Genomic DNA, 28,000 nt, shown 5'->3' with positions numbered 1-28,000 from the left:
TTCAAACGAGCAGGATTTATTAACATATGCATAAATCTTACAAACCAACAAGTAAGGCTATGTGCGCACGTTGCGTAAATACATGCAGTTACGCTGCGCTTTGTAGCGCAGCGTAACTGCATGCGTCCTGCGTCCCCTGCACAGTCTATGGAGATTGTGCAGGGGCCGTGCGCACGTGGCGTTTTAGAGCACAGCGCTTCGGCTACTGCCGAAGCGCTGCGTAAAAAGAAGTGACATGTCACTTCTTCCGTGTGCTTTGCCGGCAGCTCCTGCTCTGTCTATGGGAGGAGCTGCAGGCAGAGCGCATGGAATCGGCTTCACTACGGACATTTCTGCAGCGATTTAAAGCGCACATGTGCTCTTCAGATCGCTGCAGAAATTTCTGCAGTGAACTGTACGCAACGTGCGCACATAGCCTTATGTTGCTCAGTTAAATTTTAATAAATTTTCAACATAAAAGTGTGGGTCAATTATTATTCAACCCCTAGGTTTAATATTTTGTGGAATAACCCTTGTTTGCAATTACAGCTAATAATCGTCTTTTATAAGACCTGATCAGGCCGGCACAGGTCTCTGGAGGTATCTTGGCCCACTCCTCCATGCAGATCTTCTCCAAGTTATCTAGGTTCTTTCGGTGTCTCATGTGGACTTTAATCTTGAGCTTCTTCCATAAGTTTTCAATTGGGTTAAGGTCAGGAGACTGACTAGGCCACTGCAACACCTTGATTTTTTCCCTCTTGAACCAGGCCTTGGTTTTCTTGGCTGTGTGCTTTGGGTCGTTGTCTTGTTGGAAGATGAAATGACGACCCATCTTAAGATCCTTGATGGAGGAGCGGAGGTTCTTGGCCAAAATCTCCAGGTAGGCCGTGCTATCCATCTTCCCATGGATGCGGACCAGATGGCCAGGCCCCTTGGCAGAGAAACAGCCCCACAGCATGATGCTGCCACCACCATGCTTGACTGTAGGGATGGTATTCTTGGGGTCGTATGCAGTGCCATCCAGTCTCCAAACGTCACGTGTGTGGTTGGCACCAAAGATCTCGATCTTGGTCTCATCAGACCAGAGAACCTTGAACCAGTCTGTCTCAGAGTCCTCCAAGTGATCATGAGCAAACTGTAGACGAGCCTTGACATGACGCTTTGAAAGTAAAGGTACCTTACGGGCTCGTCTGGAACGGAGACTATATTGCGGTGGAGTACGTTACTTATGGTATGGACTGAAACCAATGTCCCCACTGCCATGAGATCTTCCCGGAGCTCCTTCCTTGTTGTCCTTGGGTTAGCCTTGACTCTTCGGACAAGCCTGGCCTCGGCATGGGTGGAAACTTTCAAAGGCTGTCCAGGCCGTGGAAGGCTAACAGTAGTTCCATAAGCCTTCCACTTCCGGATGATGCTCCCAACAGTGGAGACAGGTAGGCCCAACTCCTTGGAAAGGGTTTTGTACCCCTTGCCAGCCTTGTGACCCTCCACGATCTTGTCTCTGATAGCCTTGGAATGCTCCTTTGTCTTTCCCATGTTGACCAAGTATGAGTGCTGTTCACAAGTTTGGGGAGGGTCTTAATTAGTCAGAAAAGGCTGGAAAAAGAGATAATTAATCCAAACATGTGAAGCTCATTGTTCTTTGTGCCTGAAATACTTCTTAATACTTTAGGGGAACCAAACAGAATTCTGGTGGTTTGAGGGGTTGAATAATAAATGACCCTCTGAATAAACTTTTAACAATTTAAAAAAAAAAAAAAGAAATAACATTCTTTTTTGCTGCAGTGCATTTCACACTTCCAGGCTGATCTACAGTCCAAATGTCACAATGCCAAGTTACCGTATTTTTCGGACCATAAGACACACTTTTTTCTCCCAAATGTTGGGGGAAAGTTGGGGGTGCGTCTTATGGTCTGACTATAGGGCTGTGGCTGGGAATGAGGGTGCTGCGGGTCATCAGGGGCACGAGCAGGCAGCAGCAGCGCCTGCCGTGACCACGTGGGCCCGCTCATTACATATGCACGCCCATCCTCCCGCCCATCTCTCAGCGCTGAAGCCGGCACTGACAGGTGGGCGGGAGGACGAGCGGGGACGCGCGCATAGCAAAGAGCCGGCCGCATGATCACCCCTGACAATTACAGCCTGGAGTGATCATGTGCGGCTGTATTCACTGCCCCCCGCGCGTCATTATCAGCACGGGGTGCAGTGAATCAGTGCACTCACCCGTCCCCGTGTGTGGAGCCGCCCCCTGCAGCACGCGATGTCTTCCTGTCTGTGCCGGTCAGCTGATCTGTGCTGAGCTGGTCAGCTGATCGGCACAGACAGGAAGACATCGCGTGCTGCAGGGGAATGGCTCCACACACACAGATCAGCGTGCAGAGAGGAAGATGATCGGTGCTGGAGGGAGTGAGGAAAAGGTGAGTATAAACATTTATTTTTTTCTCTGTGCTATAGGATACAGGCCATATACCAGGATATGAGCACGATGGGGGCATATAGCAGGATGGGAGTATATGAGCAGGCAGGATGGGGGTATATGAACAGGATGGGAGTATATGAGCAGGCAGGATGGGGGTATATGAACAGGATGGGGGTATATGAACAGGATGGGGGTATATGAACAGGATGGGGGTATATGAACAGGATGGGAGTATATGAGCCGGCAGGATGGGGGTATATGAACAGGATGGGGGTATATGAACAGGATGGGAGTATATGAACAGGATGGATGGGGGAATATGAGCAGGATGGATGGGGGGTATACCAATAGGATGGGGGTATATCAATAGGATCGGGGTATATGAACAGGATGGGGTATATGAACAGGATGGGAGTATATGAACAGGATGGGGGAATATGAGCAGGATGGGGGTTTATAGCAGGATCATATACAAGGCAGGAGGATCATTACCAGGATGGGGTACCTTAGTAGAGAATTTGGGGACATTACCCCCATAACAGTGTCAGCAGCAGATCCTCGCCCCATAAGTGTGTCGTGACCACATTTTTTGCTTAAAGTTTTATTTTCCCATTTTCCTCCTCTAAAACCAGGGTGCTTCTTATAGTCTGAAAAATACGGTAATTCCGAATGTGTAAATCTGCTAAATCTGCAGGGGGTTGAATACTACTTGTAGGCACATTACACACATCCACACACACACACCTTCACCGTGGACCGTGCAACACATGAACAGTTTCCATGCATGTGTGAAGGAAGCCTTAATGCAACTTTGCTAAAAAAAAAAAAAAATCTATTAATAAATTTTGCAACTGATGTGCATATTGGGCAGATCATATATGCAAACAAAATTTTATTCTGCATAACAACAAATAAGTGTGCAATTCATACATAACACAAAGATCTTTTAATAGCCAATATGTGTGTTGGAAAAATGCCAAAACCGTGCATAAATTCAGCTAAATATGCAAATTAAATTGGGGATTATATGTGTGTAATTTCCATTCCCCTCCCCCTATGCAAACTCACTAATACATGATGACTAATCCCTAAACCTCATTTCATTTGTGATCTAATATTATTTTTTTTCTTAATATAACTAATTGTAAACAGTCAATAATTGTGACAGTCGGTCAATGAAAATGTAATTTCTGTTCCATCCATTAGAAATATATGTGAGAGTAATGTCTCCAAGGAAGTGATCGGCTGCGCACGCGGACTAGAGACCATGTAAACTTAATTGATACTTGTGCGTGCACCTGCCTGACCTTTATTATGGGTATGCCACAAATGCCATACATGCAGATATCCTTCCATCACATGGAGGCTGTAATTCTGCTGTAAAACTATTTGAAATGCTGTAAAATGTTTGCCAAGTTGACTTTGCGCACAAATATAACTGCTTTTGGGTTATTTTTGTTTTCTCTGGGCCAAATGTGTTATGAGCCTCACTCCTCTTAAAGGGAATCTGTCACAAGATTTGTCCTCTATAAGCTGCGTCCACCACCAGTGGGCTCTTTTATATACAGTATTCTAGAATGATGTACATAAGAGCCCGGGCCGGGCTGTAGAACATAAGCACTTTTTTATTATACTCACCCAGGTACAGTCCGGTCCAATGGATGTCGCTGCTCTCCATCCGGCGCCGTCTTTCTTGTGCTATCGCCGTCCTCCTGCCCAGCCCCGCGTGCAGGATGCATCCTGCGTTATCCACACAGAGGCCTCCATTGTGCTCCTGCGCAGTCGCACTTTGATCTACCCAGTTGAGGGCAGAGCAAAGTACTGTAGTGCGCATGCACAGGCAGTCTTTGAAAATTTTCTCGTGCCTGCGCATTGCAATGCTTTTCTCTGCCCTCAGTCGGGCAGATGAAAGTGCGCATGCACAGGAGCACAATGGAGGGCCCGCTGTGAATGACGCAGGACTCCTCATGCACATGGGGCTGGGCAGGAGGATGGCAATCGCAAGAAGAGAGGAGGTGCCAGAGCGAGACTAGTGACACTCATTATACTGACCTAGATGGCGGTCCAGTCTGATAAGTGTTTTTACATTCTATAGAGCGGCCTGGGCTCTTATATACAGTATTCTAGAATGCTGTATATAAGAGCTCACTGGTGGTGGCTACAGCTTAGAAGTGTCAAATCTGGTGGCAGGTTCCCTTTAATAAAATGCACTCCAGAAGAATTTTTTTTTTTATGCCAGTCTTGGTAAAAAGTAGTGATCAGCGGGCACTACCATGCTCGGGTGCTCTTAACTAGTGATGAGCGAGCACTACCATGCTGGGGGGCACTACCATGCTCGGGTGCTCAGTACTTGTAACTAGTGATGAGTGGGCACTACCATGCTCAGGTACTCAGTACTCGTAACTAGTGATGAGCGGGCACTACCATGCTCAGGTGCTCAGTACTGGTAACTAGTGATGAGCGAGCACTACCATGCTCAGGTGCTCAGTACTGGTAACTAGTGATGAGCGAGCACTACCATACTCAGGTGCTCTGTACTGGTAACTAGTGATGAGCGAGCACTACCATGCTCAGGTGCTCAGTACTGGTAACTAGTGATGAGCGAGCACTACCATGCTCAGGTGCTCAGTACTGGTAACTAGTGATGAGCGAGCACTACCATGCTCAGGTGCTCAGTACTGGTAACTAGTGATGAGCGAGCACTACCATACTCAGGTGCTCTGTACTGGTAACTAGTGATGAGCGAGCACTACCATGCTCAGGTGCTCAGTACTGGTAACTAGTGATGAGCGGGCACTACCATGCTCAGGTGCTCTGTACTGGTAACTAGTGATGAGCGGGCACTACCGTGCTCGGGTGCTCAGTACTGGTAACTAGTGATGAGCGGGCACTACCATGCTCGGGTGCTCAGTACTGGTAACTAGTGATGAGCGGGCACTACCATGCTCAGGTGCTCTGTACTGGTAACTAGTGATGAGCGGGCACTACCGTGCTCAGGTGCTCTGTACTGGTAACTAGTGATGAGCGGGCACTACCATGCTCGGGTGCTCAGTACTGGTAACTAGTGATGAGCGGGCACTACCATGCTCAGGTGCTCTGTACTGGTAACTAGTGATGAGCGGGCACTACCATGCTCGGGTGCTCAGTACTGGTAACTAGTGATGAGCGGGCACTACCATGCTCAGGTGCTCTGTACTGGTAACTAGTGATGAGCGGGCACTACCATGCTCAGGTGCTGAGTACTCTTAATGAGCAGTTGAATACTTGGATGGGCGTGACTTATGTACCGAGTATAATGGAAGTCAATGGTGAACTTGAACATTTTTCTAGATTTTTCCATTGACTCCATTATACTTGGTACAGTCGCGCCCATCCGAGCGTTCCACTGCTCGTTACGAGCACCAAGCACCCAAAGTAGTGTTCGCTCATCACTAACGAAGACTGCTTTTTTTTTTTTCCATCTTTCGTAAATAGACAACTTTTTTGACAGTAACTTAATTCATGACTTTCTATAAACTATCACTTTATCTTTCCTGAGCTCGGCAGCCACTAACATTTCACATTATCCCCCTGAGCCCTGACATTTGCAGCAGTCATCAACAAAAGGATATTGTGTGATATTGAAAAGCATAAAAAAGCCGAAAAACCCTGCACGTAAAGGTCAGCCATATAAAGCTGGATCTGTTGGATAAAGCGAGAAATACAAATGTCCCCCTCTCTTCATAAAGCCCTAATATTTGCTGTCAGCGGAGGACGGAGCACTTCCTCGGACTGCTTAGATGTTGCAGTTTACCCATTCCACATTAAACAGCCAGAATTTGTGTCTCTGATCACGGCTGTTGCAGTAATTATCTGCTGTCGTATTTTCTGATTCCTGCTATGATGTCTGCTAAGACTACCCATACTCTGCACATTTACATTGTCTGCTAATTACCCCAAAATGGGATAATAAATGCTGGAATATTTTACTTTTTTAAAGGGAATCTGTCACCAGGTTTTTGCTACCTAATTGAGAGCAGCATGATGTAGAGGCAGAGATCCTGATTCCTGTGATGTCACTTACTGGGCTGCTTAGTATAGTTTTGATAAAATTACTGTTTAATCAGCAGAGTATCATTACAGGACTACTTGGCATGCTGCCAGGTAGTCCAGCATATTCATGAGCTCTGTATAAGGCTACTTTCACACATCCGTTTATTTGCCATCAGGCACGATCCAACAAAAAAACCTGATGCGATGGATCCGGCAAAAAAAAACTGATCCGTCGCATCAGTTTTTTCCATGCGTTCCTTCCAGTTTTTTTGTTTTTTTTTATGGATCCGTTGTGATAGTGAGCAAGCTCAGTTCAAAAAACAGGATCTATCGTTGGATTCTGTCATATGCCGGATTATGTCGGATCCGGCGCCCATAGGCTTCCATTATACAACATGCCAGACAGCGTCGGATCCGTCGTGGTCAGTTTTTTTGCCATAGACTAAAAAAGTTCCATGCTTCGTCCTTTCCGGCAGCTGGACGAAGAAATTTTGCCGGATCCGGAGGACGCCGCATGCAACGCAAGGCCATCCGGTGCTAATGCAAGTCAATAGAGGAATAAAACTGATCCGGCGCCTGATTTGTTTTATCCGCATTTTGCCGGATTGTGCCTGATGGCAAAAACCGGGTGTGTGAAAGCAGCCTAACTGCTAGATGTGCAACAGAGAAACATTGATTTTAGCCAAAAGGTCAGTAAGGGACACATTGCTGGAATCAGGGTCTCTGGCTCTACATTATGCTGCTCTCAGAGCAAAAACCTGGTGACTGATTCCCTTTAAATGTATGATTAATGCAGTTTTTATTTAGAGAATATGTGAAAAACGGAGGCCAGCCTGGTAATTAGGATGAGCCGGCTGGATGGGTCTCCTGGGACTGGTCTTCGGTCAGCAGGCTATTAAATTCTTCCTATTTGGCCAGATTGTCTTGAGATATTCTAAATGTGCATAAATGCCGCTGATATTGTGTAAGCTTTCTCTATTTCTTGCAGGGGAAGCTGGAGGACGGCACAGAGTTTGATAGCAGCATATCCAGAAATCAACCCTTCACCTTCACACTGGGCGCTGGACAGGTCATCAAGGGCTGGGACCAAGGCTTACTAGGGTACGTGCTCTCTGGACGCATGATCAATCCACCATGCTTCCTTCACATTGACCTTAGGTTTTTGTTGCACCCAACTGGTAGCGGCCTCACTACGAAGTAAAGGAAACCTGATGGACGTGCTGTACGCCAAAGGGATTCAGTGCAAAGTGTCTGCCATGAGGTTTGTAAAATCGGAAGCCACGGCGCCGGTGTTACCAGAATTTAATACATACTGTATATCTCAACCAAAGTAAAATTTTGCCAACTAGTGGCTTTAATATTCATATGGAGTTAATCCAAGGGATATCTAATGAAGAAGGAAGAAATGCAGGGCACTACTCTGAAGGGTCGGAGAAGGTTCACAGTAAGCGGTTTCACCACTTATTACTGCCGGTTTTTTATATCTTGCCAGGAACTATACAGCTGCGTGGTGCTCCTTTTATAAAGTCCACAATAATCCAAGCATCCAAAGGTAAGAAAAACATGGGCACTCACCGCCTGCTGCGGTGTAGAAAAATGCTTTTATTCAAGCTTCAGAGTTACATGCTGTGCTGGGGGGGGGTAGTGAGAGGGAGCGGACAGCACGTTAGACGACGGCCGTTTCGCACACCTGGTGAAACGGCCGTCGTCTAACGTGCTGTCCGCTCCCTCTCACTACCCCCCCCCCAGCACAGCATGTAACTCCGAAGCTTGAATAAAAGCATTTTTCTACACAGCAGCAAGCGGTGAGTGCCCATGTTTTTCTTACCTTTTGGATGCCAAGGGATATATTAGGCTTGTGGCAATTATCATGCCATGGATCCGGCACTACTTGGTGGCTTTTGTTACAAACTGATGAAGAATATACCTAACCTGAGCTTGTTTTTTTTACCAAAATTAGAAATCTGTAGGTGACAATTGAAATGATGGATTCTCAGTACTTGTAATGATGAATGAGCGCTACCATGCTCTGGTGCTCAGTACTCATAATGATGAGCGGGCACTACCATGCCCTGTTGGAGCCCCCACCTTTGATGGCTGTGAAGGATAGGGAAGGTATAAATGTTGGTGGTAACAATAGGTTCAGTTTGTGGCTTTGTTCCTGTGGAGGTGTTGCCGGACCCCGTCCTGAGTCAGTTTATAATTTTTTGGTTTAGATTGTCCTATTTGCTGCATCCGTCTCTGTCCCTCCTGGCAGCTATGCATGACGCCCCGGCAGTGTCCGCACTCCTGGCACCTCCGGATGTTGTTCGTCTGTGTTACTGTGGCACAATTAATCATTTAGGCCGGTGCGAGCCCCTCGTCTCTGTGATCAGGGAGCTGGTAATGGGCCATGACTTAGTGCAGCTTTATATACATGGCTGATCTGTCATCTGCCCCCTCCCTTTATTTAACAATGATCTGCGGAGAGGCGGCTTTGTATTGTCTCCAGTGAAGAGATGTCAGAAGAAAGCAGAAATGCTGCATTTAGTGTCAGAGACACACAGAGCGAACACTTAGATGTTCCTCTAATCGGTGGGGCTGTCAGTGACAGGTCTCATCTTGTAATGACGTCTCTTTAAAGGGAATCTATCAACTGGTTTGTACTATGTAATCTGACAGCACCATGATGTAGGGACAGAGACCCCAATTCCCACTATGTCATTTAGTGATAGAATCAGATTTCTCGATCTAGCAGAGCTAAGTATGCTGAGCTGTGTATAGCCCCCCCCCCCATCACTGATTGGCAGCTTTTTGAGTACACTGTATATCAATGGAAAGCTGCTAATCAGTGCTGGGGGAGGGGATGGATCAGGAGACACCTAGTCCCATGATGATAATCCCCTGCTAATAAAACACTGATTGAAACAAAATACAGACCAGTTAGTGACACATTGTTGGAATCAAGGACATGTGCTCTTACATAATGTGCTGCATAGCAAAAAGCTGCTGACATATTCCCTTTAAAAGGAATTTATCACCAGGGTCTGTCTATCCCATCTTAGAGCAGCATGATGTTATAGACAGAGCCCCTGATGCCAGTGATGTGTCCCTTACTGGGTTGCTTGCTGTAGTTTTGATAAAACCAATGTTTACTCTGCTGCGGATCTACTAGTTTTCTGAATGCTCAGCTCTGTATAACTCTGCTCATGTCACTGATTGTCAGCTTTCTGCCTATGCACAGTGTACAGAAAAAGTGCACAAAAAGTTGCCAATCAGTGGTGGGGGTGGTGTTTGGACTACATGGCGGCAGATTTTCTAGTTGTAATAATCTGCTGCTGATAGGGCCTCGTTCACATGTACATGTGGCATCCGTTTTGGATTTTTGTTTTTTTTTTTCCACAGATGTCACACGTTCCCATTATAAGCCATAGTGATCTTCACATGTCCGTTTTGTTTCTGCAGCATGGATGACAAGGGCCAGTACAAGTCTATGGGGCGGTGAAAAACGTGTACAGCGCACGGATGACATCAACATACCATCCATGTGCTGTACGTGTATAACATTGCAAATATAGGAGAAGCTTTGTCATTTAATTCATTATTTATACCGGAAAAACATGGATGGCAAACACGGACACTTGTACTGGTTTTTCTCATATGTGTTTATGGGGTACTCTGTCCCGGGCAGTGTACTACTGGGATGTGTCACTGGGTGGCCGTTGCCCGGTTCCGTTCCCTGGGGGTCGCTTTAAAAGGGGTTCTATACAAGGGAATGTTCAATAAAGTTTGTCGTGACGCCACTTGCAGGTTGCGGTTATGGTGATGGAGCCGCCGCTGCACGGTCTCTCCGCTGGGGCTGGTGTTGATGGCAGCCTGGATGTTGGGCCCTCTGAAAGTAGGGCCGGGGCCCCAGGGGCTTAGGTGATTGAGTTATGTGCAGAAAGTAAGGGAGGCCACACCAGGGGATGCAGTGCAACTGGTTCTCTTTACTCACAGTAGATGGTAATTGGTACCCGGAGGAAGGCTGGTGTTCACCTCTGCTTCCCTTAGTCCCAGTGCCGGTTGGTGACCTGGTGGCTTCTTTCCCCTGCACCTTTCTCAAGTTGGTGGGTCCCCGTGGCTTGGAGCGTCTGGGGGTCCCCTCCTGTTAGTCTCTCAGGCTCTGGTCCGTACGGCGGGCAGTGTGCACCCTGTAGGGTCGGTAGTCTGTTCCGGTCCTTGGTTCTCCTGTTACTGCTGGAGCCCCCGGACTTCTAGGGTCGGCGAGGTCCTCGATGGTTCCCTCACTGTGCAGATGTTTATCAGGTCTGCTTGTGCGTTTGCCTGACCTAGGGCTCTGTGGCCCCGCCGGTGCTATGGTTCCGGGAGTACCTCGCCGTGCTCCTCCATCAACCACACGCCTGGGCCCCCAGGTCACCGTTACACTCCCCGAGTCTCAGCAGTCGCGTCTGTCTCCTCTCTCTACAGACTGTCGGCTTGACTGTCCCCTCCCACCTGGTAATTGTCTAGTGGGTGGCCATCCATTGGGTCCAATTCTAGTCTGTCACAGTCTGTGGGGATGAGGGAAAACGGGGATTTTAATGTGTTTTGCTGTTACCGGCACTGGTCTCCCAGGTCCTTGGGGATAGGCCCTGCATCTTTAGCGGGATGCAGTACCTTGTAGTGTCCTGAGGGGTTAAGGGGCGCTACATTTTACACCCACTTGTTAAGAAAGCCTAGTGATGTTATAAAAACTACACTAAGCAGCCCAGTAAGTGACACATCGCTGGCATCCGGGTCTCTGCTCCTACATGATGCTGCTCTCTGACCATCCACGTTCCTTGGGGCAGCATTTCATTCCCCTCCTGGTGTAACATTTTCTGCCCCTTCTTCCACGAGCCATAACTTTTATTATTTTAGTCAACATCACCCTTTTGAGGTCTTCTTTGTTTTTCAGGGTGAGATGTGGTGTGAATTTTACCTTTTACTATCTAATCATTAGACCTCACTGTACTGAAAAAAAACGAGGGGAAAAAAAACTCCAAGTGGGGTGTGTTCATTGTGCGATAGCAAGGACATTGCTGGCAGCGACACTTAAAGGGAACCTGTCCCCAAAATGTTACTAATGTGCAGATATAGGGTTAATGTGCAGGTCAATAGCGTTAGGCCTGTGTTACTGAAAGAGCAGCTACTGGGAGAAAAAGCCCTTGATTACCCCCTGGGTAGCGGCAGCCTTGGGTCATCAAGACTGTGCACATCTGCACAGAGCGTACTATGTACTGCAATACTAAAGTATGAGCGGGCACTACCATGCTCGGTACTCGTAATGATGAGCGGGCACTACCATGCTCTGTACTCGTAATGATGAGCGGGCACTACCATGCTCTGTACTCGTAATGATGAGTGGGCACTACCATGCTCTGTACTCGTAATGATGAGTGGGCACTACCATGCTCGGTACTCTTAATGAGGAGCGGGCACTACCATGCTCTGTACTCGTGATGATGAGCGAGCACTACCATGCTCTGTACTCGTGATGAGGAGCGGGCACTACCATGCTCGGTACTCGTGATGATGAGCGGGCACTACCATGCTCGGTACTCGTAATGATGAGCGGGCACTACCATGCTCGGTACTCGTAATGATGAGCGGGCACTACCATGCTCAGTACTCGTAATGATGAGCGGGCACTACCATGCTTGGTACGCGTAATGATTAGCGGGCACTAACAGGCTCAGGTGCGCGGTACTCGTGTTGAGCAGTTCATGCACGGATGGGCGCGGTTCATGTACCGAGTCAATGGGGAAAGCTGAGCATTTTTTTCCAGCACCCATGACGGCACCACGAGAGAGGGGATCCGCCCTTCAAGGACAGGAAACCTCCAGAATAAAAAGGGGCGGCACCTCTCCCCGCATCAGTTGGTTTCCTGTCCTTGAACAGGGAGCCTCCAGAGATCCACTAGATCCAAGAAGGTCCTGATGGGCCGAAGATTCAAGTCCGGCGCCCGGCCGGCCGACTCTGGCAGCGGCACGGGTCCTGCTGCGGTCGGCCGAGGCGCTGTGGAGCTGCTGCAGCGGACCCATGGGGGTCAGGATTGCGTGCAGCGCGCCCGATCCCTTTTGGCCAAAGAGACCTTGGTTTTATTGCCTGACGCATCTGTCCATCACCGATCCGTGGGTTCTCCCGGACCTACCGGATCTCCTATCCCAGGGTCCAGCCTTCCACCCGCAGAACACCAGGTTGCATCTGACGGCGTGGCTCTTGAGCGGTCGCTGTTAGGCAACAAGGGGTTTTCTCAGGGTCTGATCTCCACCTTGATACAGTGCAGAAAGCCTGTCACTACTCGTATTTATGGGCGCATTTGGGCCAAATTCCTGACCTCTACGGGTGCGGATCCTACTAAGCCACCCTCTGTCCCGGTTGTCCTGGAATTCCTCCAGAGGGGTTGGGAACTGGGTCTGTCGGTTAGTACCCTTAAGGTGCAAATCTCCGCACTGAGCGCCTTGTATAACCATGCCCTGGCCGGAGATCCCTGGGTGTCTAGGTTCGTTAGGTCCTGTACTAGGTCTAAGCCTCGGGGCAACATGCCACTACCGTCCTGGGACTTTAACTTGGTCCTTTTAGCTTTAACATGGCCCCCCTTTGAGCCCTTAGATTCCATCTCTCTCAAGCATCTGTCCCTTAAGACGATTCTCCTGGTCGCCCTCACTTCTGCCCGTAGGGTTAGTGACCTTCAGGCCTTATCCATTTCTCCTCCGTATACCCAGTTTTTTGATGACCGAGTGGTTTTACGAACTGACCCTGCCTATTTGCCGAAGGTGCATTCCCACTTCCATAGATCACAAGAAATAGTGCTCCCCTCTTTTTATGCCAACCCTTCTACTCCGGAGGAGATGGGATGGCACTGCCTGGATGTTAGGCGTTGTCTTAAACGGTATCTGTTGGTCACCTCGGAAGGGAGGAGGGATAAGTCTCTGTTGTAGTCTTCCAGGGTTGTAGGAAGGGGCTTAAGGCTTCTAAATCCACCTTGGCCAGGTGGATCAGGGATGCCATCTCTGTTGCTTACACGGCCGGGGGTGAAGCCGTACCTCCTGGTTTGAAGGCACACTCCACGCGAGCGATGGCATCTTCCTGGGCGGAGAGGTCAGAGGTCTCCATCGAGCAGATATGTAAGGCGGCAACCTGGTCCTCTCCGTCCACCTTTTTTTAATCACTATCGCCTTGATTTGTCGTTCACCGACATCACCTTTGGGAGGCGGGTTCTGTAAACTGTTGTCCCTCCCTAGGTCTTCCTCTCTGTAATTCTCTCGTGGTGCCGTCATGGGTGCTGGAAAAATACGTAATTACTTACCGGTAATGTGTTTTTTCTGAACCCATGACGGCACCCTTACATTCCCTCCCTGCACTTGGGGGTTGCTAGTTTGCTTCCTTTCTTTGTCGCTCCATTGGGAGACCCAGACAATTGGGTGTATAGCTTCTGCCTCCGGAGGCCACACAAAGTATTACACTTAAAAGTGTAAACCCCTCCCCTAAGCCTATACACCCCCCCGTGCATCACGGGCTCCTCAGTTTTTATGCTTTGTGTTGAAGGAGGCAGATACATGCACGCAAGCTCCACAATTTAGTCAGCAGCAGCTGCTGACTATATCGGATGGAAGAAAAGAGGGCCCATAACAGGGCCCCCGGCATGCTCCCTTCTCACCCCACTCTGGTCGGCGGTGCTGTTAAGGTTGAGGTACCCATTGCGGGGTACAAAGGCTGGAGCCACATGCTGTTTTCCTTCCCCATCCCTTAGGGGCTCTGGGTGAAGTGGGATCCTAACCGGTCACCATGCTCTGGGACCGGGCTCCCTCCACAGCCCCTGGGGGAATCTGCTGGACAGGAGCCGGGTATCATCAGGGACAGGGCCCTGCTACTCTGAGGTACTCTGTGTCCCCCTGGGGACGGCGCATAGAGCGCCTGTGTAATGGACACTGCAGCAGCTGCTGGGTGTGTTTGTGCGCCGGGACTACCGCGCTGACCGCGCTTGTTTGCCGGCCGCGCTTATAACTTTAGTCCCCGGCTTTTGCGGCCTAGTACCGCATACTCCCGCCCCCGGGCCTGCCAGTCAGGGGTAAGGGCGGGAAGCTGCACTGGACGTCAGCGCTGAGGGCTGGAGCATACTTCGTATCCTCCTCCCCCCTCACTGAGCACCGTGGGGCACCAGATTCCCGCACTTTCTAGGGCACGCCCACGGCCCCCTCCTCCTCTCAGAACGCTGGCAGCCATTCCTTTCAGCACTTCTGACACTGGAGAACTTCAGAGGGGAGACAACACCGAGCTCCACAGCTCTGGGAGGCCCAGGCAGGGAATCTGGTGGTCACACAACCGCTGAGGGCGGTCGGTAAGCCGCACCTGTTACTAGGTGCTGGCCCCCCTGGGTGCCGAAGTGTATATTTATATGCTTATATTGTATACATTTACTCTGTACAGCCGCACTATTTGCTTTTGGCTATATACCCTCACTGATTGCTCTAAGAGGAGACAACAGCATGTCGTCCGCAAAAAGCAAGGGTGCCAAGGCACAGGCCTATTTTGCAACCTGTACCTCATGTGCGGCTATGCTACCTGCAGGTTCCACTGACCCTCATTGTGTGCAATGCTCGGCCCCTGTGACACTCACTCAGCCGGAGCCTCAGCCACCGGTGGGACCCTCGGCCCAGGTGGAACCACCTGTTGCCACTGTCCAGGTGACAGGGACAGAGTTTGCAGTATTCGCTGACAAACTTTCTGAGACTATGGATAAATGGTCTGCTAAGATACTAGAAGCTTTGCAGTCCAGACCGGTGACACAGGCCCCGAGCACTGTTGAATCATTGCTCTCAGACCCCCCTCGGTCGGCGCAGCAAAGTGCTCCTGGGGCGACTCATAGGTCCCACGGTGAGGACTCCGACACGGACCGCAGTCCCAGACCGACTAAGCGGGCTCGCTGGGAACTTCCCTCGACTTCATCTCACTGTTCAGGGTCTCAGCATGAGGACTCTCTGGAGGATGAAGCGGAGGTGGCAGATCAGGACTCTGATCCTGACACCGCTCTCAACCTTGATACGCCTGAAGGGGACGCCATAGTAAACGACCTTATAGCGTCCATCAATCAGGTGTTAGAACTTTCTCCTCCAGCTCCTCCGATTGAGGAGTCAGCTTCTCAGCAGGAGAAATTCCAATTTAGGTTTCCCAAACGTACACGGAGTGCGTTTCTTGATCACTCCAACTTCAGAGATACGGTCCAGAAACACCGAGCTTTTCCGGATAAGCGCTTTACTAAGCGCCTTAATGACACACGTTATCCCTTCCCCCCTGACGTAGTCAAGGGTTGGGCTCAGTGTCCCAAGGTGGATCCTCCAGTCTCTAGACTGGCGGCTAGATCCATAGTTGCAGTGGCAGATGGTACATCACTCAAGGATGCCACTGACAGGCAGATAGAGCTCCTGATGAAATCCATCTATGAAGCTATAGGCGCGTCCTTTGCTCCGGCATTCGCAGCCGTATGGGCACTCCAAGCTATCTCAGCTTGTCAGTCTGAGATTAATGCAGTCACACGTGCCTCTACTCCGCAAGTTGTGTCCTTAACCTCTCAGGCGTCGGCGTTTGCGATCTACGCCATGAATGCTGTCCTGGACTCGGCGAGCCGTACGGCGGTAGCATCCGCCAATTCAGTGGCAGTCCGCAGGGCCATGTGGCTACGTGAATGGAAGGCAGACTCTGCTTCCAAAAAGTTCTTAACCGGTTTGCCATTTTCTGGCGACCGCCTGTTTGGCGAGCAATTGGATGAAATCATTAAACAATCCAAGGGAAAGGACTCGTCCTTACCCCAGTCCAAACCAAACAGACCTCAACAACGGAAGGTACAATCGAGGTTTCGGTCCTTTCGGCCCTCAGCCAGGTCGCAATTCTCCTCGTCCAACAGGCCACAGAAGGGTCAGAGGAACTCTGATTCATGGCGGTCTAAGTCACGTCCTAAAAAGACCGCCGGAGGAACCGCTACCAAGGCGGCCTCCTCATGACTTTCGGTCTCCCCAAACCGCATCCTCGGTCGGTGGCAGGCTCTCCCGCTTTTGCGACGCCTGGTTGCCACATGTCCAAGACCGATGGGTGAGAGACATTCTGTCTCACGGTTACAGGATAGAGTTCAGCTCTCGTCCTCCGACTCATTTCTTCAGAACATCTCCGCCCCCCGAGCGAGCCGATGCTCTTCTTCAGGCGGTGAGCACTCTGAAGGCAGAAGGAGTGGTGATCCCTGTCCCCCTTCAGCAATGGGGCCACGGTTTTTACTCCAACTTGTTTGTGGTGCCAAAAAAGGACGGATCTTTCCGTCCCGTTCTGGACCTCAAACTGCTCAACAAACACGTGAAAACCAGGCGGTTCCGGATGGAATCTCTCCGCTCCGTCATCGCCTCGATGTCCCAAGGAGACTTCCTAGCATCCATCGACATCAGGGATGCTTATCTCCACGTGCCGATTGCACCAGAGCATCAGCGCTTCCTGCGTTTCGCCATCGGGGACGAACACCTTCAGTTCGTGGCACTGCCTTTCGGCCTGGCGACAGCCCCACGGGTCTTCACCAAGGTCATGGCAACAGTGGTAGCAGTCCTACACTCTCAGGGACACTCGGTGATCCCTTACTTAGACGATCTTCTTGTCAAGGCCCCCTCTCGGGTGGCATGCCAACACAGCCTGAACATTGCTCTGGAGACTCTCCAGAGATTCGGGTGGATCATCAATTTCCCAAAGTCAAAATTGACACCGACCCAATCGCTGACATATCTTGGGATGGAGTTTCATACTCTCTCAGCGATAGTGAAACTTCCGCTGGACAAACAGCGTTCACTACGGACAGGGGTGCAATCTCTCCTTCGAACCCAGTCACACCCCTTGAGGCGCCTCATGCACTTCCTAGGGAAGATGGTGGCAGCAATGGAGGCAGTTCCATTTGCGCAGTTTCATCTGCGTCCACTTCAATGGGACATTCTCCGCAAATGGGACAGGAAGTCGACGTCCCTCGACAGGAACGTCTCCCTTTCTCGGGCAGCCAAGGCCTCCCTTCAGTGGTGGCTTCTCCCTACTTCTTTGTCGAAGGGGAAATCATTCCTCCCCCATCCTGGGCTGTGGTCACGACGGACGCGAGTCTGTCAGGGTGGGGAGCGGTCTTCCTCCACCACAGGGCTCAGGGTACCTGGACTCAGCCAGAGTCCTCCCTTCAGATCAATGTTCTGGAGATAAGGGCAGTGTATCTAGCCCTAAAAGCGTTCCAGCCGTGGCTGGAAGGCAGGCAGATCCGAATTCAGTCGGACAACGCCACGGCGGTGGCATACATCAACCACCAAGGCGGCACTCGCAGTCGGCAAGCCTTCCAGGAAGTTCGGCGGATTCTGCTGTGGGTGGAAGCCACAGCCTCCACCATCTCCGCAGTTCACATCCCGGGCGTAGAAAACTGGGAAGCAGATTTTCTCAGTCGCCAGGGCATGGACGCAGGGGAATGGTCTCTTCACCCGGACGTGTTTCAAGAGATCTGTTGCCGCTGGGGGAAGCCGGACGTCGACCTAATGGCGTCTCGGCACAACAACAAGGTCCCGGCATTCATGGCACGGTCTCAAGATCACAGAGCTCTGGCGGCAGACGCCTTAGTTCAGGATTGGTCGCAGTTTCGACTGCCTTATGTCTTTCCTCCTCTGGCACTGCTGCCCAGAGTGCTACGCAAGATCAGGTCCGACTGCCGCCGCGCCATCCTCGTCGCCCCAGACTGGCCGAGGAGGTCGTGGTACCCGGATCTGTGGCATCTCACGGTGGGTCAACCGTGGGCACTACCAGACCGACCAAACTTGCTGTCTCAAGGGCCATTTTTCCATCTGAATTCTGCGGCCCTCAACCTGACTGTGTGGCCATTGAGTCCTGGATCCTAGCGTCTTCAGGGTTATCTCAAGAGGTCATTGCCACTATGAGACAGGCCAGGAAACCAACGTCCGCCAAGATCTACCACAGGACGTGGAGGATCTTCTTATCCTGGTGCTCTGATCAGGGTTTTACTCCCTGGCCATTTGCCTTGCCCACTTTTCTATCCTTCCTTCAATCCGGAATGGAAAAGGGTTTGTCTCTCGGCTCTCTTAAGGGACAAGTCTCGGCGCTCTGTGTTTTTTCCAAAAGCGTCTAGCCAGGCTTCCGCAGGTACGCACGTTCCTGCAGGGGGTTTGCCACATAGTCTCTAGTTACAAGCGTCCGCTAGAACCCTGGGATCTGAACAGGGTGCTAACGACCCTTCAGAAACCACCTTTCGAGCCAATGAGGGATATTTCTTTGTCGCTCCATTGGGAGACCCAGACAATTGGGTGTATAGCTACTGCCTCCGGAGGCCACACAAAGTATTACACTTAAAAGTGTAAGGCCCCTCCCCTTCTGGCTATACACCCTCCCGTGGGATCACGGGCTCCTCAGTTTTCATGCTTTGTGCGAAGGAGGCACACATACATGCATAGCTCCACTGTTTAGTCAGCAGCAGCTGCTGACTATGTCGGATGTAAGAAAAGAGGGCCCATACTAGGGCCCCCAGCATGCTCCCTTCTCACCCCACTATTTGTCGGCGGTGTTTGTTAAGGTTGAGGTACCCATTGCGGGTACAGAGGCTGGAGCCCACATGCTGCATCCTTCCCCATCCCCCTGCGGGCTCTGGGTGAAGTGGGATTTTACCGGTCTCCAGGCACTGAGACCGTGCTCCATCCACAGCCCCTGGAGAATCTGCTGGAATGGAGCTGAGTATCGTCAGGGACAGGCCCTGCTACATCAAGGTACTCTGTGTCCCCGTACATATCGCGCGCACACCGCAGCATTGCTGGGTGTGTTAGTGCGCCGGGGACAACAGCGCTGCGCGCTGGTGCCATTCCTATCTACAGCTCTGCTGAGAGGGGACATGTGTTTGAAACTGTTGCGTGGCCACGGTTGTCAGTTTTTAGCGCTGCGGCGCGGCTGGGATTTGTGGTGCGCCGGGGACTTCCGCGCTGGCCGTGCATATATGACGGCCGCGCTTATTACTCGAGTCCCCGGCTTTTTGCGGCCTAGTTTTGTTTCGTTCCCGCCCCCAGGCCTGCCAGTCAGGGGAAGGGCGGGACGCTGTACAGCATGGCAGCGCAGAGGGCTGGAGTCTGCTTTGCATACTCCAGCCCTCACACTGGGCACAGTGGGACGCCAGTTTCCCGCACTTTGTTTGAGGCACGCCCACAGTCAGCCCCTCTTCACAGGACGCCGGCAGCCATTCCTGTGTGCAGTCCGAGCTGGAGAGAGGAGACTGGGAGACCCAGACACGGGATTCTGGTGCCCACACACCCGCTTTCAGCGGGTGGTAAGCTGCCCTCAAGGGCTGACCCCACTGGTGCCGAAGTGTATATTGTATTTTATGCTTGCAGCTATACATTGCACTGTACGATCACTAGTGATTCTCTGCTATATACCCTCCTAGATTACGCAGAGGACACAACAGCATGTCGACCGCAAAAAGCAAAGGTGCCAAGGCACAGGCTTTTTATGCTGCTTGTACCGCATGTGGGGCTATTCTACCGGCAGGTTCCACTGACCCCCACTGTGTGCAGTGCTCGGCCCCTGTGGCACTTGCTCGGCCGGGGCCTCTGCTGGAGGTGACCCAGGCAGAACCTCCTGTAAATACTGTCCAGGTGACAGGGACGGAGTTTGCAGTCTTTGCCGACAGATTGTCTGTGACTATGACTAAAATTCTTGAAACATTGCAGTCTAGACCAGTAACTCAGACCATGGACACTGTTAACTCATTGCTCCCTGGTCCCCCTCAGTTGGACTAAGCGAGCTCGCTATGAGCGGCCCTCGACTTCATCACACTGGTCAGGGTCCCAGCAGGAGGACTCTCTGTATGATGAGGCGGAGGTAGCTGATCAGGATTCTGATCCTGAGACCGCTCTCAATTTGGATACTCCTGATGGTGACGCCATAGTGAATGATCTTATAGCGTCCATCAATAAAATGCTGGACATTTCTCCACCTGCTCTTCCTGTGGAGGAGACAGCTTCACAGCAGGAGAAATTCCATTTCAGGTATCCCAAGCGTAAATTAAGTGTTTTTCTGGACCACTCTGACTTTAGAGAGGCAATCCAGAAACACCACGCTTATCCGGATAAGCGTTTTTCCAAACGGCTTAAGGATACACGTTATCCTTTTCCCCCGGACGTGGTCAAGGGCTGGACCCAGTGTCCCAAGGTGGATCCTCCAATCTCCAGGCTTGCAGCTAGATCCTTAGTTGCAGTGGAAGATGGGGCGGCACTTAAAGATGCCACTGACAGGCAGATGGAGCTCTGGTTGAAATCCATCTATGAGGCTATTGGCGCGTCGTTTGCTCCAGCATTCGCAGCCGTATGGGCACTCCAAGCTATTTCAGCTGGTCTTGCACAGATTGACACGGTCACACGTACATCTGCTCCGCAGGTGGCACCCTTGACATCTCAAATGTCTGCATTTGCGTCTTACGCGATTAATGCTGTCCTAGACTCTACGAGCCGTACAGCAGTGGCGTCCGCCAACTCCGTAGTTTTACGCAGAGCCTTGTGGTTAAGAGAATGGAAGGCAGATTCTGCTTCCAAGAAGTGTTTAACCAGTTTGCCATTTTCTCGTGACCGACTGTTTGGAGAGCGCTTAGATGAAATCATTAAGCACTCCAAGGGTAAAGATTCTTCCTTACCTCAGTCCAGACAAAACAAACCCCAACAGAGGAGAGGACAGTCGGGGTTTCGGTCCTTTCGAGGCTCAGGCAGGTCCCAATTCTCCTCGTCCAAAAGGACTCAAAAGGATCAGAGGAGCGCAGATTCTTGGCGGACTCAGTCACGCCCAAAAAAGACAGCCGGAAGACCCGCTACCAAGGCGGCTTCCTCATGACTTTCGGCCTCCTCTCTCCGCATCCTCGGTCGGTGGCAGGCTCTCCCGCTTTGGCGACATTTGGCTGCCACAGGTCACAGACCGTTGGGTGAGAGACATTCTGTCTCACGGGTACAGGATAGAGTTCAGCTCTCGTCCTCCAACTCGCTTCTTCAGAACTTCTCCACCTCCCGACCGAGCCGATGCTCTGCGGCTAGCGGTGTCCACTCTAAAAGCGGAAGGAGTGGTGACCCCCGTTCCTCTTCAGGAACAAGGTCACGGTTTTTACTCCAACTTGTTTGTGGTGCCAAAAAAGGACGGGTCATTCCGTCCCGTTCTGGATCTAAAACTGCTCAACAAGCACGTAAAAACCAGGCGGTTCCGAATGGAATCCCTTCGCTCCGTCATCGCCTCAATGTCTCAAGGAGATTTTCTAGCATCAATAGACATCAAGGATGCTTATCTCCACGTGCCGATTGCTCCAGAACACCAGCGTTTCCTACGCTTTGTTATAGGAGACGAACACCTTCAGTTCGTAGCTCTGCCTTTCGGGCTGGCGACAGCCCCACGTGTCTTCACCAAGGTCATGGCAGCAGTAGTAGCAGTCCTGCACTCTCAAGGTCACTCTGTGATCCCGTATTTGGACGATCTACTGGTCAAGGCACCCTCTCAAGAGGCATGCCAACACAGCCTGAACGTTGCGCTGGAGACTCTCCAGAGTTTCGGGTGGATCATCAACTTTTCAAAGTCAAATCTAACTCCGACCCAATCGCTAACATATCTTGGCATGGAGTTTCATACTCTCTCAGCGATGGTGAAGCTTCCGCTGGACAAACAGCGTTCACTACAGACAGGGGTGCAATCTCTCCTTCAGGGCCAGTCGCACCCCTTGAGACGCCTCATGCACTTCTTGGGGAAGATGGTAGCTGCAATGGAGGCAGTCCCTTTCGCGCAGTTTCATCTCCGTCCACTACAATGGGACATTCTCCGCCAATGGGACGGGAAGTCGACGTCCCTCGACAGGAACGTCTCCCTTTCTCAGGCGGCCAAGGAATCTCTTCGGTGGTGGCTTCTTCCCACCGCTTTGTCGAAAGGAAAGTCCTTTCTACCCCCATCCTGGGAGGTAGTCACGACAGACGCGAGTCTCTCAGGGTGGGGAGCAGTGTTTCGCCACCACAGGGCTCAAGGGACGTGGACTCAGGAAGAGTCCACCCTTCAGATCAATGTTCTAGAAATCAGAGCAGTGTATCTTGCCCTACAAGCCTTCCAGCAGTGGCTGGAAGGCAAGCAGATCCGAATTCAGTCGGACAACTCCACAGCGGTAGCGTACATCAACCACCAAGGTGGAACACGCAGTCGGCAAGCCTTCCAGGAAGTCCGACGGATTCTGACGTGGGTGGAAGACACGGCTTCCACCATATCCGCAGTTCACATCCCAGGCGTGGAAAACTGGGAAGCAGACTTCCTCAGTCGCCAGGGTATGGACGCAGGGGAATGGTCCCTTCACCCGGACGTGTTTCAGGAGATCTGTCGCCGCTGGGGGATGCCGGACGTCGACCTGATGGCGTCACGGCACAACAACAAGGTCCCGGCTTTCATGGCACGGTCTCACGATCACCGAGCTTTGGCGGCAGACGCCTTAGTTCAAGATTGGTCGCAATTCCGGCTACCTTACGTGTTCCCGCCTCTGGCATTGTTGCCCAGAGTGCTGCGCAAGATCAGGGCCGACTGCCGTCGCGCCATCCTCGTCGCTCCAGACTGGCCGAGGAGATCGTGGTACCCAGATCTGTGGCACCTCACGGTAGGCCAACCATGGGCACGACCAGAACGACCAGACTTGCTATCTCAAGGGCCGTTTTTCCACCTGAATTCTGCGGCCCTGAACCTGACTGTGTGGCCATTGAGTCCTGGATCCTAGCATCTTCAGGATTATCTCGAGGGGTTATTACCACCATGAGACAGGCTAGAAAACCATCCTCCGCCAAGATCTACCACAGGACGTGGAAGATATTCTTATCTTGGTGCGCTGCTCAGGGAGTTTCTCCCTGGCCTTTTGCATTGCCTACTTTTCTTTCCTTTCTGCAATCCGGATTGGAAAAAGGTTTGTCGCTCAGCTCCCTTAAAGGACAAGTCTCAGCGCTATCTGTATTTTTTCAGAAACGCCTAGCACTACTTGCTCAGGTACGCACGTTCCTGCAAGGAGTTTGTCATATCGTCCCTCCTTACAAGCGGCCGTTAGAGCCCTGGGATCTGAACAAGGTTCTAATTGCTCTCCAGAAGCCGCCTTTCGAGCCTATGAAGGATGTTTCACTTTCCCGTCTTTCACAGAAAGTGGCCTTTCTAGTAGCGGTCACGTCTCTTCGGAGAGTGTCCGAGCTAGCTGCGCTCTCATGTAAATCTCCCTTCCTGGTGTTTCACCAGGACAAGGTGGTTCTACGTCCGATTCCTGAGTTTCTCCCTAAGGTGGTATCCCCCTTTCATCTCAATCAGGATGTCACATTACCTTCCTTGTGTCCTCATCCAGTTCATCAATTTGAGAAAGGTTTGCATTTGTTGGATCTGGTCAGAGCACTCAGGATCTACATTTCCCGCACGGCGCCCTTTCGCCGCTCGGATGCACTCTTTGTCCTTGTCGCTGGTCAGCGTAAAGGGTCGCAAGCTTCCAAATCCACTCTGGCTCGGTGGATCAAGGAACCAATTCTTGAAACCTACCGTTCTGCGGGGCTTCCGGTTCCTTCAGGGCTGAAGGCCCATTCTACCAGAGCCGTGGGTGCGTCCTGGGCATTACGGCACCAGGCTACGGCTCAGCAGGTGTGCCAGGCGGCTACCTGGTCGAGTCTGCACACCTTTACCAAGCATTATCAGGTGCATACCTACGCTTCGGCGGACGCCAGCCTAGGTAGACAAGTCCTTCAGGCGGCGATTGCCCACCTGTAGGACAGGGCTGTTTGACGGCCCTATCACGAGGTATTCTTTTACCCACCCAGGGACTGCTTTTGGACGTCCCAATTGTCTGGGTCTCCCAATGGAGCGACAAAGAAGAAGGGAATTTTGTTTACTTACCGTAAATTCCTTTTCTTCTAGCACCAATTGGGAGACCCAGCACCCGCCCTGTTTTCTTAGGGATTTTTGGTTTTTTCGGGTACACATGTTGTTCATGTTGAACGGTTTCAGTTCTCCGATGTTCTTCGGATTGAATTTGTCTTTAAAACTGTTATTGGCTTTCCTCCTTCTTGCTTTTGCACTAAAACTGAGGAGCCCGTGATCCCACGGGAGGGTGTATAGCCAGAAGGGGAGGGGCCTTACACTTTTAAGTGTAATACTTTGTGTGGCCTCCGGAGGCAGTAGCTATACACCCAATTGTCTGGGTCTCCCAATTGGAGCTAGAAGAAAAGGAATTTACGGTAAGTAAACAAAATTCCCTTCTTCTCTTTCACGCCTTTCGCAGAAGGTGGTCTACCTAGTGGCAGTCACATCACTTCGGAGAGTGTCTGTGCTAGCGGCACTGTCATGCAAAGCCCCCTTCCTGGTGTTTCACCAGGACAAGGTGGTTCTGCGTCCGGTTCCGGAATTTCTCCCTAAGGTGGTATCCCCTTTTCATCTCAATCAGGATATCTCCTTACCTTCTTTTTTCCCTCAACCAGTTCACCAATGTGAAAAGGATTTGCACTTGTTAGATCTTGTGAGAGCACTCAGACTCTACATTTCTCGTACGGCGCCGCTCGGACGCGCTCTTTGTCCTTGTCGCTGGCCAGCGTAAGGGTTCGCAGGCTTCCAAGTCAACCTTGGCTCGGTGGATCAAGGAACCAATTCTTGAAGCCTACCGTTCTTCTGGGCTTCCGGTTCCTTCAGGGCTGAAAGCCCATTCTACCAGAGCCGTGGGTGCGTCCTGGGCATTGCGGCACCAGGCTACGGCTCAGCAGGTGTGTCAGGCGGCTACCTGGTCGAGTCTGCACACTTTCACGAAACACTATCAGGTGCATACCTACGCTTCGGCAGATGCCAGCCTAGGTAGGCGAGTCCTTCAGGCGGCGGTTGCCCACCTGTAGGAAGGGGCCGTTTTACGGCTCTTTTACCGAGGTATTCTTTTACCCACCCAGGGACTGCTTTTGGACGTCCCAATTGTCTGGGTCTCCCAATGGAGCGACAAAGAAGGGAATTTTGTTTACTTACCGTAAATTCCTTTTCTTCTAGCTCCAATTGGGAGACCCAGCACCCGCCCCTGTTCCCTTCGGGCTGTTGTTCTTTTGTGTACACATGTTGTTCATGTTGAATTGTTCTTGGTTCATGGTTTTCAGTTCTCCGAACATCCTTCGGATTGAATTTACCTTAGACCAATTTATAAGTTTCCTCCTTCCTGCTTTTGCACCAAAACTGAGGAGCCCGTGATGCACGGGGGGGTGTATAGCAGAGGGGAGGGGTTACACTTTTAAGTGTAATACTTTGTGTGGCCTCCGGAGGCAGAAGCTATACACCCAGTTGTCTGGGTCTCCCAATTGGAGCTAGAAGAAAAGGAATTTACGGTAAGTAAACAAAATTCCCTTCTTTTCGCTCCTCTTCACTGGGCGGTTATGGTGGCGGGATATGTTTTAACGATGTTCCTTGTTTCGGAGGTCCTGTCATGCTCGGTAATCAACTGATGCGGGGAGAGGTGCCGCCCCTTTTTATTCTGGAAGTTTCCTGTCCTTGAAGGGCGGATCCCCTCTCTCGTGGTGCCGTCATGGGTTCAGAAAAAACACATTACCGGTAAGTAATTACGTATTTTCTGGGATATCTACGAGTACCGAGCACCTGAGCCTGGATTCTGATGTAATGCGCATTCTTGTAATACAGACTGTTTGTTTGTTTTTCTTCCGTTACGTGCAGGTTAGTGAGTAAGGGTCTTGTCTTCTTCCGCCCGTCTGATCGTTCTACAATCCGTGTGATGTTTGCTCTTACTTCTCAGTAGTTTTGACTATAATCTCCGTAGAAAGTGACAGTCGTGCCAAAAATATTAAACACAAGCGAGCATAACCCAAAGCTAGGAGCGAGTGTTATCTCACCCGGCTGGTGCCGCATTCCTGCCCGGATAACCCACACAGCTTTGTGTTAGTCGTCCGTGATCAGCCCAGCGGAAAATCCCCCTAATAACAAATGCACGACGCGTCTGAAGCCAGAATGGAAATGAGTCCGAGACCATCACAGATTAGTATTTCACCGCAGGTGTAACATTCTCGCTTTTTTTTGTTTTACTATCTATTACCAAGTAGTGTTATGTACGTAGATTGTAGCAGTTCTGAAGGTGACCGCGTGCCCTTCTCCTTTCCATTGATGATTCCATACGGGTGTCGTTACCATCTGGATGCAGGCATCTTGGGATCTCCATATCTATAGAGCAGGTCCCATCACCTCCTCTAGGCGACATACAAGGCCTGCTTCAAGAATTCGGGTAAGGCCGGATGTTGCAGGACAGTCATGATACGGTCTAAACCACATGCAGGTGGCTGCGTTTACCGTATTTTTCGGACTATAAGACGCACCCTGGTTTTAGAGGAGGAAAATAAAACTTTAAGCAAAAAAATGTGGTCATCACACACTGTTATGGGGCAAGGATCTGCTGCTGACACTGTTATGGGGGTAATGTCTCCAAATTCTCTACTAAGGTACCCCATCCTGGTAATGATCCTCCTGCCTTGTATATAATCCTGCTCATGTACCCCCATCCTGTTCATGTACCCCCATCCTGTTCATGTACCCCCATCCTGTTCATGTACCCCCATCCTGTTCATGTACCTCCATCCTGTTCATGTACCTCCATCCTGTTCATGTACCCCCATCCTGTTCATGTACCCCCATCCTGTTCATGTACCCCCATCCTGTTCATATACCCCCATCCTGTTCATATACCCCCATCCTGTTCATATACCCCCATCCTGTTCATATACCCCCATCCTGTTCATATACCCCCATCCTGTTCATATACCCCCATACCCCCCCCATCCTGTTCATATACCCCCCCATCCTGTTCATATACCCCCCCCATCCTGTTCATATACCCCCCCATCCTGTTCATATACCCCCCCCCATCCTGTTCATATACCCCCCCATCCATCCTCATATACTCCCATCCTTCTATATTCCCCTATCATGCTCATATACCATCCTGGTATATGGCCTGTATCCTATAGCACAGAGAAAAAAAATAAACGTTTATACTCACCTGTTCCTCACTCCCTGCAGCACCGATCATCTTCCTCTCTGCGCCACTGACCTGTGTGTGTGGAGCCATTCCCCTGCAGCATCGCGATGTCTTCCTGTCTGTGCCGATCAGCTGATCAGCACAGACAGGAAGACATCGTGTGCTGCAGGGGGCGGCTCCACACACTGGGACGGGTGAGTGTACTGATTCACTGCACCCCGCGCTGATGACGCGTGGGGGGCAGTGAATACAGCCGCACATGATCACTCCAGGCTGTAATTGCCAGGGGTGATCATGCGGACCGGCTGTTTACTATGCGCGCATCCCCGCTCGTCCTCCCGCCCACCTGTCAGCGCCGACTTCTACGCTGAGAAATGGGCGGGAGGATGGGCGCGCATATGTAATGAGCGGGCCCACGTGGTCACGGCAGGCACTGCTACAGCCTGCTCGTGCCCCCAATGACCCGCTCCACCGCAGCACCCTCATTCCCGGCCTCAGCCCTATAGTCAGACCATAAGACGCACCCC

The 28,000-nt window shown here is 51.1% G+C and overlaps 2 protein-coding genes across 3 annotated transcripts in view; one reads left to right on the top strand and one right to left on the bottom strand.

Annotated features, from left to right (window-relative positions):
* DNAJC4 (DnaJ heat shock protein family (Hsp40) member C4) overlaps nucleotides 1-28,000 on the bottom strand; it is a 352,301-nt gene that overhangs the window by 97,793 nt on the left and 226,508 nt on the right. The gene's annotated exons all lie outside the window — the stretch shown is intronic.
* FKBP2 (FKBP prolyl isomerase 2) overlaps nucleotides 1-28,000 on the top strand; it is a 66,516-nt gene that overhangs the window by 7,770 nt on the left and 30,746 nt on the right. For both annotated transcript variants that reach the window (XM_075325927.1, XM_075325928.1), the window contains exon 3: nucleotides 7,419-7,531. In XM_075325927.1, coding sequence (XP_075182042.1) covers nucleotides 7,419-7,531 — 113 coding nt within the window. The remainder of the gene's footprint in view (nucleotides 1-7,418; nucleotides 7,532-28,000) is intronic.

This window comes from Anomaloglossus baeobatrachus, chromosome 10 (genome assembly GCF_048569485.1).
Source record: "Anomaloglossus baeobatrachus isolate aAnoBae1 chromosome 10, aAnoBae1.hap1, whole genome shotgun sequence".
Lineage (NCBI taxonomy): Eukaryota > Metazoa > Chordata > Amphibia > Anura > Aromobatidae > Anomaloglossus > Anomaloglossus baeobatrachus.
This window is presented reverse-complemented; position numbering and strand designations above follow the sequence as displayed.